Source organism: Scyliorhinus canicula, chromosome 7, assembly GCF_902713615.1.
Source record: "Scyliorhinus canicula chromosome 7, sScyCan1.1, whole genome shotgun sequence".
In the NCBI taxonomy this organism is placed as follows: domain Eukaryota; kingdom Metazoa; phylum Chordata; class Chondrichthyes; order Carcharhiniformes; family Scyliorhinidae; genus Scyliorhinus; species Scyliorhinus canicula.
The window spans coordinates 9,755,596-9,769,840 of NC_052152.1; the positions used below are offsets into that span (position 1 = coordinate 9,755,596).

At 43.1% G+C, this 14,245-nt stretch overlaps 1 protein-coding gene across 5 annotated transcripts in view; it reads left to right on the top strand.

Moving 5' to 3' along the window:
* usp25 (ubiquitin specific peptidase 25) overlaps positions 1–14,245 on the top strand; it is a 192,908-nt gene that overhangs the window by 151,641 nt on the left and 27,022 nt on the right. For all 5 annotated transcript variants that reach the window (XM_038801374.1, XM_038801375.1, XM_038801376.1 and 2 more), the window contains one exon: positions 784–862. In XM_038801374.1, coding sequence (XP_038657302.1) covers positions 784–862 — 79 coding nt within the window. The remainder of the gene's footprint in view (positions 1–783; positions 863–14,245) is intronic.

Below are 14,245 nucleotides of genomic sequence, written 5' to 3' on the forward strand. Positions count from 1 at the left end.
CCTCTGAAAAAGTAAACTAGGGGCATTGGATTGGATTGGATTGGATTTGTTTATTGTCACGTGTACTGAGGTACAGGGAAAAGTATTTTTCTGCAAGCAGCTCAACAGATCATTAAGTATATGGGAAGAAAAGGGAATAAAAGAAAACACATAATAGGGCAACACAAGGTACACAGTGTAACTACATAAGCACCAGCATCGGGTGAAGCATACAGGGTGTAGTGTTAATGAGGTCAGTCCATAAGAGGGTCATTTAGGAGTCTGGTGACAGTGGAGAAGAAGCTATTTTTGAGTCAGTTTTAGGTAAGGAAGGAAGCAGCGCGAAAAGTTCATCGCTTTATTCAATATCAGTCGTTAGACTTACAGACGCAATAAGCATAGTATATGAAATCGACATCAGATTGGCTTCAATGGTTGCAATTTCATCTCAGAAAAAGTCCCTGACGGGAGTAATCTATAGGTAGGCACAATTTCAGGGGAAGGAGTCAATCATTTAGGACTGGGATGAGGAGAAATGTCTTCTCTCAAAGGGTTGTGTTTCTTTGGAATTGTGTTTCCCAGAGGGTTGTGGATGGTTCGTTGCTGAATACATTTAAGGCTGAGATAGCCAGATTGTTGGCCTGTTGTGGAATAAAAGGAGTGGGTCAGAAAGTGGTGTTGACGTCAAATATCAGCTGTGGTCACATTGAATGGTGGAGCAGGCTCAAAGGACTGTGTGGTCTACCCCTGCTACCTCTTATGTTCTCTTTTAAAACAGCTAATTCCACTCCACATGTCTTTCAGGTGTCGCAGTGTAATGAAAATTGCTCGGGCCAAACTTGAACTGATCAAACCTAAAGAGGTCAACATGGAGGAGTACGAGGTAAGTGGAATTAACTGTGTCGGAAGGTGCCCAAAGGGTTTCAGATATGTGCCTCTTTGATGGAAACCTGAAGTGGCTTTTATAAATGTTTATAAATTAAGACATTGACTCTTGCCTGGGAACCACTTGTTGCCATCTTTTGGGCACTGGACATTCTTCACGTGTGAGCACCGTTAGTTACATGTAATATACAGCACAGGAGCGTCCATTCAACACAATTAGCATGTGCTGGTATTCATACTCAATGCCAGTCTATCGACCTCATCCCAGCCTTTCAGTATATCATTCTATTCCCTCTTCCCTCATGCACTTGTCCACTTTCCTTTTGAACCATCTGAGCTATTTTTCCTCTTTATTCTTTCATGGGATGCGGGCATTGCTAGCAAGGATTCTGTTGCCCATCCCTAATTGCCCTTGAATTGATTGGCAGGCTAGGCCATTTCAGAGGACAGTTACGCGTTAACTGCTGGAGTCATGTGTCGATGAGACCAGGTAAGGACAGCAAATGTCCTTCCCTAAAGGGCATTAGTGAACCAGATGACGTTTTACAACAACGCTGATAATTGTCATGGTCACCATTACTGAGACTAGCTCTCCATATTTCAGATTTTGTTTTTCATTAATTGCTATGATAGGATTTGAATCCCTGTCACCAGAGTATTAGCCTGGCCCCAAGGTTACTGGTCCAGTGACAATGCGACTATCTCCCTGACATTACCTTAACCATCTCTTCACCCCATTGCCTTCGTTGCCTCTGGTGGGAGTAATTTCCTCATTCTAACTGCTCTCTGAGTAAAGGAAATTCTCCTTGTTTGCGTATTAGATTTATCAGTCACTGTCTTCAACAATCTTAGATTGTCTCAAGTGAAAACAATTCATCCGCATCTACCCTGTCCAACCTTTCATAATTTCAAGGATCCCTATCAGGATATGAATCATTCATATAAGTTAAAATAAGTAATCTATATCTGGTTTTAATTTTTGAAGAGATTTTAATTAATTCTTTTTAAAAGGCAAGGCCAAAAATCTGTATTTGTGTGAATGTATATTTGATTATTCCTAAAAAGAGAGGCATGTTGCTGAAGATTTTCATCTTGTACTCAGCAGGCCAAACGTAAGAATACCAAATTTCAAATGATCACAACATTTTATTCTCAGGAGAAAAAGATGCTGTGTCAGCCCAATCAGCGTCATTTTCTCCTGTAGAATAAATTGTTGTGATGGTTTGAAATTTGGTACAACACTGGTACAAAGCATGAAACAACATGGACATGATCTAAGTGACGAGGCTAAGCTGAGTGCCTTTTGTTTCTTCCTGAAATTAATATGCATTAAATGTTGACTCTTGACTTTATAGAGTGCAAGTGCAAGAGAGTTATGATAAACCCTGTAAATCAGTTGTTGGGTCTCAGCTAGAGTGTTACATGCAATTCTGAGGAAGAATTTTTGCTTAATTCTTTCATGGGATGTGGACATCGATGGCACATTGGTTAGCACTGCTGCCTCACAGTGTCCCAGATTCAATTCTGGCCTTGGGTGTCTGTGTGAGGTTTGCACTTGATAAAGGAAACTTACTGCGGATGCTGGAATCTGAAACCAAAGAGAAAATGCTGGAAAATCTCAGCAGGTCTGGCAGCATCTGTAGGGAGAGAAAAGAGCTAATGTTTCAAGTCCAAATGACCCTTTGAGCTTTGACAAAGGGCCATCTGGACTCAAAATGTTAGCTCCTTTTTTTCTCCCGACAGATGCTGCCAAACCTGCTGAGATTTTCCAGCATTTTCTCTTTGGTTGGAGTTTGCACTTTCTCCCTGTGTATGCGTGAGTTTCCTCTGGGTGTTCCTTCCTCCAACAGTCCAAAGCTATGCAGGTTAGGTGGTGTTACGGGGATAGGGCCTAGGAATGATGCAGAGTCGATGGGCCGAATGGCTTCCTGCACTGTAGGGATTCTACTTCATGGCAAGGCCAGCATTTGTTGACCTTGAACCGAGTGAACATTTCAGAGGGCAGTTAAGCGTGAACCACATTGCTGCTGTCCGGAGTCACGTGTAGGACAGATAAGTACGGCAGATTTAATTTCCTACGGGCCGTTAATGATGATAATTGTCATGGTCGCCATTACTGAGTTTTATATTCCAGATATATTAATTGCATTTAAATTCCACCAACTGCTGTGGTGGGATTTGAACTCATGTCTGCAGAGCATTAGCCTGGGCCTCTGGATTATGACCACCAGCGACATTACCACTTTTCCGCCACCTCCCTATCTTGGAGCAGTGCAGAATAATACTAGGCATGGAACTGTAATGATGTGGGGAGAGCTGGAACTGTTCTCTTTGGAGAAAAAAAGTTTTGGGGAGGGTGTATTTTTAAAAAATCATTCAAGAAGTAGAGGGGAGATGAGATTTTTTTACGTAGCGGGTTCTGATGATCTGGAATGCGCTGCCTAAAAGAGCCGGCACCGGAAACCGGATCCACAGTAACTTCTAAAGGAGAATTGAATAAATGCTTTTCAAAATGCAACATTTTCAGGGTTATGGGGAAGGAACAAGGGAGTGCAACTAATTGGATAGCTGTTTCAAAGAGCCAGCACAGATCTGATCAATCGAATGGCCTCATATTTGTGTATAATTCATTGGTAATGTTTGCCTAATGTATGTTGCATTTCCCGTAACAAAGGTATTGCCGGAGATTGTAGTAAGATGGAAGTCGCCGCTCTTGGTGTATGTCCAGGAAAAGTCCTCGTGATTGAAAGCAATCACTGGAGACCTGCATTCCCTTCAGGTTTCCTGGTTGCACAGCAACCCAAGCGTTCACCTGCAAGCTGACCATAGGTTCACCCTTTTTAATTATTGCGGGTGCTTGTTCAGGCAGTATAATATAAAGGGGCCATGCACTTAAGTCACCCACGCATTTCAGACAGAATAATAGAGAAGGTTTTTAGAGACTGAAACTCTTGAGTTTTCAAATGCTCTTCTCCCCCATCACCAGAACCACTTCAATATTTTTTATGTGTACAGTTTGTCACATGTGCAGGAAGCATTTGTTTTTATTTCAGTATCCAACATCGCCAGTAAGCTTCCATCCGAGTCGGGGCCCTTCGGGAAATAATGAGAGAAAATGATCCTGTGCCCCTTTCTGTTTGATTCATTGTGTAAATAAATTGTAAGCAACATTTTCAGTGGATCGTGGTTGGTTATGACGACCCCACTGGATAAATCCAATCAGCATGAGCAGGTTTGCCGTAAGTGTTGTGCGGCAGCAAGAAGTTGATTGTTTATTAAAGGAAGGTGGCGACATTTCAGTAAATCTTTCCCAGCAGATTCATTTGTCATGTTTCCCACCTGTTGCTTCAGGTTCTAAAAGACCAGATGGCACTGTGTGTCAGTCCTGGCTCAGAAAATTGCATTTGGAGAGTCATCTGTTGTGAATCTGAGTCCCTACATCCAGAGCCTTGAGCATATAATCTAGGCCCACACTCTCAGGACAGCCATAGAATCATAAAGTTTTACAACACAGAACAAGGACCTTCGCCCATTGTGTGCAGCGACCATCAAGCGCCGATCTATTCTAATCCCATTTTACAGCACTTGGTTTGTTGTCTTGTATGCTACAGCATTTTAATTGCTCATCTAAATGCTCCTGCCTCCACCATTCTTTCAGGCAGTGTGTTCCAGGTTCCTACCACCCTCTGTTTTTTTTTACATAGAGCATACAGTGCAGAAGGAGGCCATTCGGCCCATCGAGTCTGAAAGATGAAAAGGTTTTTCCTCAAATCCCCTCTAAATTTCCTGCTCCTTACCTTAAATCAATGCCTCCTGGTTATTGACCCTTTACTAAAGGGAATGTTTCTTCCTATCTACCTTATCTCCGCCCCTCATAATTTTGTACACCTCGATGAGATCGCCCCCCCTCAGCCATCTCTGCAATAAAGAGAACAACCCCAGACTCACTTCATAGCTGAAATGTCCAGTCCAGACAGCATCCTGGTGAACCTCCTCTGCACCCTTTCGAGTGCAATCACATCCTTCCTATAGCGTAGCTACCAGAACTGCACAAAGCTGTGGCCTAACGAAAATTTTATACAGCTCCAGCTTAACCTCCCTGCTGGTACATTCTATGCCTCACCTAATAAAGGCAAGACATGCGTCGTCTTAACCACCTTATCTACCTGTCCTTTTGCTTTCGCAGATCTTTTGATATACACCCCACGGTCCCTCTGGCCCTCTGTACTTCTTAGCATCGTACCATTCATTGTGTATTCCCTTGCCTTGTTAGTCCTAAAATGCATCACCTCACTTTTTAGGGTTAAATTCCATTTGCCACTGTTCTGACCAGTATATCATCCTGTAACCTAAGGCTTTCCTCATAGCTATTTACCACAGCACCAATTTTCATGTAATCTACAAACGTACTGATCGTACCTCCCACATTCATGTCCAGATCATTAATGTACACTGCAGACCATTGTTCTGATGAGATCGTCTTAGGTCGATATAAAAAAAACAAAATATCATAACACTATTCACTGGAAGAGAAGGGACATTCTCCCTGGCATCTTGGCCTGTATTTATTTTTCAATCAGCGTTGCTAAAAAGGTTTTACTGATCATTTAGTTCATTGCTATTCATTGGACCTCGCTGTACGCCAATTGGCTGCTGTTAGTTTGTTTGTTTGTTATTTACGGAGCTATTAGGCCCATCGTGCCTTCTTCGACTCCCAAAGGAGCATCCTAGCTCGTCCCATTCCCCATTCCTAGCCCTCTAAATTAATCCCTTTTAAATATATATCCAGCTCTCTTTTGAGAGCTATGCAATCCTCCTCCACCACTCTCCCAGGCAGCGCATTCTAAACCCCAACAACTCTTGCAGTAAAGAAGTTTCTCCACATCTCTCTCCCAGCTCTCTTGCTGACCATCTTAAAAATGTGACCACCCCCCCCCCCCCCCCCCCCCCCCATCACTGACATGCCAATCAGTGGAGACAGAATATCCTTCTTTACCCTGTCAACATTGTTCATAAGTTTGAACACCTCAATAAGGTCAGCTCTTAATCTTCTCTGCTCCAAGGACAACAAGCCAAATTTCTTCAATCTTTCCTGTATCTAAAATTCCTCATTCCTGGTATCATTCTAGTAAATCTCCTCTGCACTCTCTCCAAATGTGGTCTGATCAATGATTTGTAGAGGTGTAGCATCACTTCCTTGCTGTTATACTCTATGCCCCTTTTTATAAACCCAAGGATGCTATAAACCTAAACAACTGTTTCAACTTGCTTGGCCACCTTCAGAACATTATGTACTTGAACCCTGAGGTCCCTCTGCTCCTGTACTCCCCATAAAGTTGTACCATTGAGCCTATATTGTCTCCCCATATTTCTTCTACCAAAATGCATTACCTCACGTTTCGCTGCATTGAAGATTATATGCCGGGTGTCTGCCCATTTGGCCAACTTGTAAATGTCCCTCTGATGTCATCCTCACAACTCACTATTCTCCCTAGCTTAGTATCATCTGCAAATTTAGAGATTTTGCACTCAACACCCATTTCTAAATCATTTACATAAATCAGAAAAGCAAGGGTCCCTTCACTGAGTCCTGGGGAACACCACTTTCAACTTGTATCAATCTGAGAAATGTCCATCTATACCTACCCTCTGTTTCCTATCTCTAAACCAACTTCGAATCCATGTTGCTAAGGGCCCATCAATCCCAAACATTTTAAATTTGTTAACCAACTTGCCATTTGGTACTATATCAAATGGTTTCTGAAAGTCCAAATATACAACATCCATGGCACTACCTTCATCTACTGCATTGTCGCCTTGTCAAAGAACTCAATTAAATTTGGTTCTTGACAGAGCCACGTTGACTGTCTACTATTAACTTATTTTTCTCTAAGTGCATATTTATCTCATCCTGTATTATGGTCTCCATGAGCTTTCCCACTATTGATATCAAGATGACAGGTCTGTAGTTTCCTGGGTTATCCATTGCCCCTTTCTTAAGCAATGGCGTCACAATTGCAATCGGGACTTGTGGGAGGAAACCGGAGCACCCGGAGGACTAATCCTGTGTTCAGAGGGGCCTGGAAAATTTCTGTCAATGGCTCCGCAATATGCTCCCTTACCTCTCTCATCAATCGAAGATGCATCCCATCCGGTTCTGGCGACTTCTCTACCTGGAGTGCTGCCAGCCTTTTTACCACCTTTTCTTTATCTATCACTATCCTGCTCAGTTTGTTCAACACCCATATTTTCAACTGGGCCATTGCCACTATCTCCGAATTGGCTAAAGACAGAAGCAAAGGACTCATTTAATACCACTGCCATAACCTCTGCTTACCAGAGCAGTTTACCCTGCCTGTCCCTTAATGGCTCCACTCTATCCTTCACTCATTTTTTACCACTAATATGCTTGAAGAACATTTTGCTGTTTGTTTTAGTGCAGCCTGCCATCCTATCCTCATGTTTCCTCTTAGCCTTCCTTATTCCAGCCTTAGTCTCTCTCCTGCATATGAGATACTCTTCCTGATTTCTATTGCTATTATTATTCCGGCATGCATCATATGCCTCCTTATTCTTCTTTATTTTATCATCAATATCCTTAGTCATCCTAGGCACTTTAGCTTTGGACACCCTGTATGTATTTCTCATGGGTACCTACCTAGCAGCATATGGGCAGCACGATAGCATAGTGGTTAGCACTAGCGCTTCACAGCCCCAGAGTCCCAGGTTCGATTCCCGGCTTGGGTCACTGTAGGTGTGGAGTCAGCACACTTTTCCCGTGAATGTGTGGGTTTCCTCCGGGTGCTCCGGTTTCCTCCCACAAGTCCCGAAAGATGTGCTATTAGGTAATTTGTACATTTTGAATTCTCCCTGTGTAGCCGAAAGGGCCGGAATGTGGCGACTGGGGGCTTTTCACAGTAATTTTATTGCAGTCTTAATGTAAGCCTACTTGTGATAATAATGATTATTAAAATTTTTTTAAGCTTTCACCCTATTAATTTCTCCTTTGAAAGTCTCCCATTTTTCATCCATTTTTTTATTCATCAAAATGTGTTTCCAAGCAATCTGTTCCAGTTCAATTTTTAGGACCTTACCTTTCCCCTTTCCAGTCTGAAATCTTAATCCGTGACTGATTTTTATCCCTTTCCAATTTAATATTGAATTGTATTGTATTATGATCGCTACTTCCCAACGGCTCCCCCACTCTGACGTTCACCACCTGCCCTGCCTCATTTCCTAGGACCAGATCCAGCAAGGCTTGCTCCCTGGTAGAACTAGAAATGTACTCGTCCAGAAAGTTCTCCTGCATGCACTGCACGTATTTCTCGCCTTCCGTGACCCACGCTCCACCTGTTTCCCAGTCTACCTTAGGGTAATTGAAATCACCAACTATCACAACCCTACTTGTCCTGCAGGTTTCCATAATCTGCCTACAAATGCTCTCTTGCACTTCCTCTCCACTATTTGGAGGTCTATAGTAAATAGCAAACAAGGTCACCGTTCCCTTCCTGTTTCTCACCTCCAACCATGTAGATTCTAATTCAGGAACTGCATTGTGTTCAAGAGCTATGATACTATCTTTGACAAGACTGTTCTCCCTTTTTACCCACCCTGTTCCTACTAAAAGCCTGATAATGTTATTAGTAACTATACTACGAAGTAGACTTGTACAGTTTTACTCAGAATCAAATAATACAGAAAGAGGCCAATCAGCCTGTCCAAACAATCCCACTCCTCTATTCTATCCCATTGATTTTGATGGTCATATTATCATGGGACGAGAGCAGATGGTAAGCAGTTAGGGTTTTGAACAAAATGTGTTAATAAGGAGAAGGAGATGCTCGAAGAATAAGAGCAAATCCAATTAAGGCCTGACATCGAGAATCTTGTTCCTGTTTCTTATGTTCTTAACAGGATACAGTAAGAAGTTTTACAACACCAGGTTAAAGTCCAACAGGTTTGTTTTGAATCACTAGCTTTCGGAGCGCAACTCCTTCCTCAGGTGAAGGAGCTGTGCTCCAAAAGGTAGTGATTGGAAACAAACCTGGTGTTGTAAGACTTCTTACTGTGCCATCCTAGTCCAACGCCGGCATCTCCACATCATGCCTTAACAGGATAGGAAGGAATTTTACCCTGGCTGGAAGACATCTAGAGCCAGCGGACACAGTCCCAGAATAAGGGGCAGATAGGCCTTTAGGACTGAGATGAGGAGGAATTTCTTCATTATGTTCTAATTCGACAGATGTTTTGAAATGCAAGGACTTGGAGAAATGTCAGTGAAGGAAAAGGGAAGCATAGGCTGGCAATGGGCCGCCAGAGATATCGGTGGAAATGACTTTAGTTAATGGTGTCCAGGATGAGCTTGCATTTATATAATGTTTTTCACCCCTTTGGAGTGCCCCACAGCGTTTCACAGCTAATCGCTAAGTTCATGGGCGACACTAAATTTGGTGCATGAGTGAACAATGCCGACTAGTGTACGATAATCCGGTGAAATCCAGACAGTCTAGGTCGCTGGGTGGAGATATATCAGATGGAGTTCAACGCAGGGAAGTGCAAAGTCATGAGATTAGAAGAATTAAAAACTACTCAGCACATACTAAATGGTAAAATGCTTGAAGCAATGCAGCAGGGTGGAGCTCTCATGGGCAGGTCATTGAAACCATTGCTTCACCCGCCACAGATGATCAATAAAGCAAATGTTGCAATATGTGGCCAGTGTTTGTGATTTGTAAGCCAAAGGAGGTGAATTTGAAATTGCATCTGGCTGCGGTTAAACTACATCTGGATTATTTATTTAGGTTTAGTCTCACATGTTTCCAATTAACTCCACCAACACTGCTGAGTTTTAATGCTAAACATCAACGCAAAACATACGATCTGATTTTAAAGAAAAGTTTGCAATTCAAGCTGACGTTTTGAATCTTTATCAGTATCTCAGTCAATAGCCTCTTCACCCCAAGATCTGGCTTTGAGTCCAACCCTGAATGATGAGAAAAATGTTTTTCAGAATCATAAAAGCGATAGCATTAAAGAGGCCATTCAGTCCATTAATTCTGCTTTGACTCTGAGCAATGCAGTGGTTCCGCTCCCCTGTTCTTTCTCCCATCTTGGCAGTGCTTTTCTTCAAATATTCATCAATTCTCTTTTGAAACCAATCATTGTGTAATCCTCGTGTCACCTCTCGTTCTTTTGTCAATTACCTTAAATCTGTGGGGTTTAGATATTTCAGTAAGCTCAGGGAAGGTGGTAAAAAAGGGGATGGGGTGGCATTGTTAGTCAAGGACAGTATTACGGTGGCAGAAAGGACGTTTCATGAGGACCCGTCTACTGAGGTAGTATGGGCTGAGGTTAGAAACAGGAAAGGAGAGGTCACCCTGTTGGGAGTTTTCTATAGGCCTCCGAAAAGTTCCAGAGATGTAGAGGAAAGGATTGCAAAGATGATTCTGGATAGGAGCGAAAGTAACAGGGTAGTTGTTATGGCGGACTTTAACTTTCCAAATATTGACTGGAAACGCTATGGATCGAATACTTGAGATGGGTCCGTTTTTGTCCAATGTGTGCAGGAGGGTTTACTGACACAGTATGTAAATAGGCCAACAGGAGGCGAGGCCACATTGGATTTGGTACTGGGTAATGAACCAGGACAGGTGCTAGATTTGGAGGTAGGTGAGCACTTTGGTGATAGTGTCCACAATTCAGTTACATTTACTTTAGCGATGGAAAGGGTAGGTATATACCACAGGGCAAGAGTTATAGCTGGGGAAAGCCAATTATGATGCGATGAGGCAAGACTTAGGATGCATAGGTTGGGGAAGGAAACTGCAGGGGATGGGCACAATTGAAATGTGGAGCTCGTTCAAGGAACAGCTACTGCGTGTCCTTGATAAGTATGTACTTGTCAGGCAGGGAGGAAGTGGTCGAGCGAGGGAACCGTGGTTTACTAAAGTAGTTGAATCAATTGTCGAGGAAGAAGGAGGCTTATGTAAAGATGAGACGTGAAGGTTCAGTTAGAGCGCTCGAGAGTTACAAGTTAGCTGGGAAGGACCTAAAGAGAGCGCGAAGAAGAGCCAGGAGGGGACATGAGAAGTATTTGGCAGGTAGGATTAAGGATAACCCTAAAGCTTTCTACAGGTATGTCAGGAATAAAAGAATGACTAGGGTAAGAGTAGGGCCAGTCAAGGACAGTAGTGGGAAGTTGTGGGTGGAGTCTGAGGAGGTAGGAGAGGTGCTAAATGAATATTTTTCATCAGTTTTCACGCAGGAAAAAGACAATGTTGTCGAGGAGAATACTGAGTTACAGGCTACTAGACTAGAAGGGCTTGAAGTTCATAACGAAGAGGTGTTAGCAATTCTGGAAAGTGTGAAAATAGATGAGTCCTCTGGGCCGGATGGGATTTATCCTAGGATTCTCTGGGAAGCTGGGGAGGAGATTGCTGAGCCTTTGGCTTTGATCTTTATGTCGTCATTGTCTACAGGAAGACTGGAGGATAGCAAATGGTGTCCCCTTGTTCAAGAAGGGGAGTAGAGACAACCCCGGTAACTATAGACCAGTGAGCCTTACTTCTTTTGTGGGCAAAGTCTTGCAAAGGTTTAAAAGAGATAGGATGTATAATCATCTGGAAGGGAATAATTTGATTAGGGATAGTCAACATGGTTTTGTGAAGGGTAGGTTGTGCCTCACAAACCTTATTGAGTTCTTTGAGAAGGTGACCAAACAGGTGGACGAGGGTAAAACAGTTGATGTGGTGTATATGGATTTCAGTAAAGCGTTTGATAAGGTTCTCCACGGTAGGCTATTGCAGAAAATACGGAGGCATGGGATTCAGGGTGATTTAGCAGTTTGGATCAGAAATTGGCTCGCTGTAAGAAGACAGAGGGTGATGGTTGATGGGAAATGTTCAGCCTGGAATTCAGTTACTAGTGGTGTACCACAAGGATCTGTTTTGGGGCCACTGCTGTTTGTAATTTTTATAAATGACCTGGAGGAGGGCGTAGAAGGATGGGTGAGTACATTTTCAGATGACACTAAAGTCAGTGGAGTTGTGGACAGTGCGGAAGGATGTTGCGGGTTACAGAGGGACATAGATAAGCTGCAGAGCTGGGCTGAGAAGTGGCAAATGGAGTTTAATGCAGAAAAGTGTGAGGTGATTCATTTTGGATGGAGCAACAGGAAGACAGAGTACTGGGCTAATGGTAAGATTCTTGGTAGTGTGGATGAGCAGAGAGATCTCGTGTCCATATACATAGATCCCTGAAAGTTGCCACCCAGGTTGATAGGGTTGTTAAGAAGGCGTACGGTGTGTTAGCTTTTATTGGTAGAGGGATTGAGTTTCGGAGCCATGAGATCATGTTGCAGCTGTACAAAACTCTGGTGCGGCTGCATTTGGAGTATTGCGTGCAGTTCTGGTTGCGGCATTATAGGAAGGACGTGGAAGCATTGGAAAGGGTGCAGAGGAGATTTACCAGGATGTTGCCTGGTATGGAGGGAAGATCTTATGAGGAAAAGTTGAAGGACTTAAGGCTGCTTTCGTTAGAGAGAAGAAGGTTAAGAGGTGACTTAATTGAGGCATACAAAATGATCAGAGGATCAGATAGGGTGGACAGTGAGAGCCTTTTTACTCGGATGGTGATGGCTAGCACGAGGGGACATAGATTTAAATTGAGGGGAGATGGATATAGGATAGATGTCAGAGGTAGGTTCTTTACTCGGAGAGTAGTAAGGGCGTGGAATGCCCTGCCTGCAACAGTAGTGGACTCGCCAACATTAAGGGTATTTAAATGGTCATTGGATAAACATATGGATGATAAGGGAATAGTGTCGATGGACTTTAGGGTGGTTTCACAGGTCGGCGCAACATCAAGGGCTGAAGGGACTGTACTGCGCTGTAATGTTCTATGCTCTATGTGCCGTCTGGTTTCTAATACTTCAGCCATTCAAAACTATTTGTGTACTCTATCTAAACACTTCATGATTTTAAACAGCTCTAACCAATCTCCTTTTAGGCTCCTCTGCTCTAAGGTGAACAACCTCGAGCTTCCCCAATCTTTCCACGTAACTGCAATCCCACATCCCTGGAATCTATTCTGTGACCCCTCCAAATCCTTCAAGTGTTTCTGAAAGTGTCTATATCAGGCTGAGCTATTATTTTATCTACTTGTGGCGTTACAACCTGGAATTCGGAGCGATCTCAACATGCAGCATAAAACCCATCCCTATAGTGAGAGTCTTCCTTAGTGGTTGCAAAATGTAATCAGAGCTGTAATCTACGTCTTATCAGAATCGGGATGATTTATACCACTTTAAAAAAAGAGAGTTTATGTTTACACAGCAACTTCAGATTGTCCCAAAGAGCTCAGCATCACTGATATACTTCTGGACTGTTGCCACTATTTTAATTGTGGGGAAATGTCGCAGCTAGTTACTGCACAGCAAGGTCCCACCAGAAAAACATGCAGCTGGCCAGATGATCCATTTTGGTCATGTATCTGAAAACGGGCTGGCACTCTACTTTCCAGCATCATCACTTGGATGATCCGGGAATTTATGAATGCAAGTGACTTTTGTTTTGCTAGCTTTGGCTTCAGGAAGTCATTTCAATTCAAGTTGTTTGTCCCGTTCATGTTGAATTTACAAACTAGTAATTCTGCTCACAGAAGTTGGTGGGACTGGGCTGGAAAGTTTCTACATTTGTTTTTGACATAGCAGAAAGATGTTTCAGTGTGTATAACAGTGCCAAAGAGACTATAACAATGCAGGCTGTCTGTCCCCAGTCCGTACTGAGTTAGCTGATCGCAGCTAGGGCTGCTGGTGGGTGCTCGAACTGGCCTCTGGTCTACGCAGTGGTAGATCACCCTGCGTTTCTGTTCCAGGGAGCAAACTAGTGTCCATGCCGAGAAGCAGAAGTGGTTTGACGATCGGTGACAGGGCTCAGGTGGGATGCTCCATATGTCCAACAGTCAGCCGCAATTCACTGTCTGAAAAATGCTCAGTCAGTGAATTATTCCTCTGATAGTCCAGCAAGAAAAACATACAACTGACTTTACCTCTGTGCCTCTCTTAAACTGTTATAAAATAACAGGTCAGATTGGAGTAATGAGGCTAAAAATTATTCCTTCCATTCTGACCCCTCCCCACCCAGAATTGAGGGCCCGTTCACTTTCCCCTGATTCAACAACACCCTGCTTCTATTTAATATAGTAAAGCATCACAGGAAACCTCTGAAGAGTGTAACCAGGTAAAATCTGGCACAGACCAAAGGAGGAGATAGTAGGACAAATGACTAAATGCTTGGTCACTGAGGTAAGTTTTAAGCAGCATCTTAAAGAAGCAGAGGGGACTGGCAAGTCAAAAAGACTTTTGAGAAGGAATTAAAGAGGA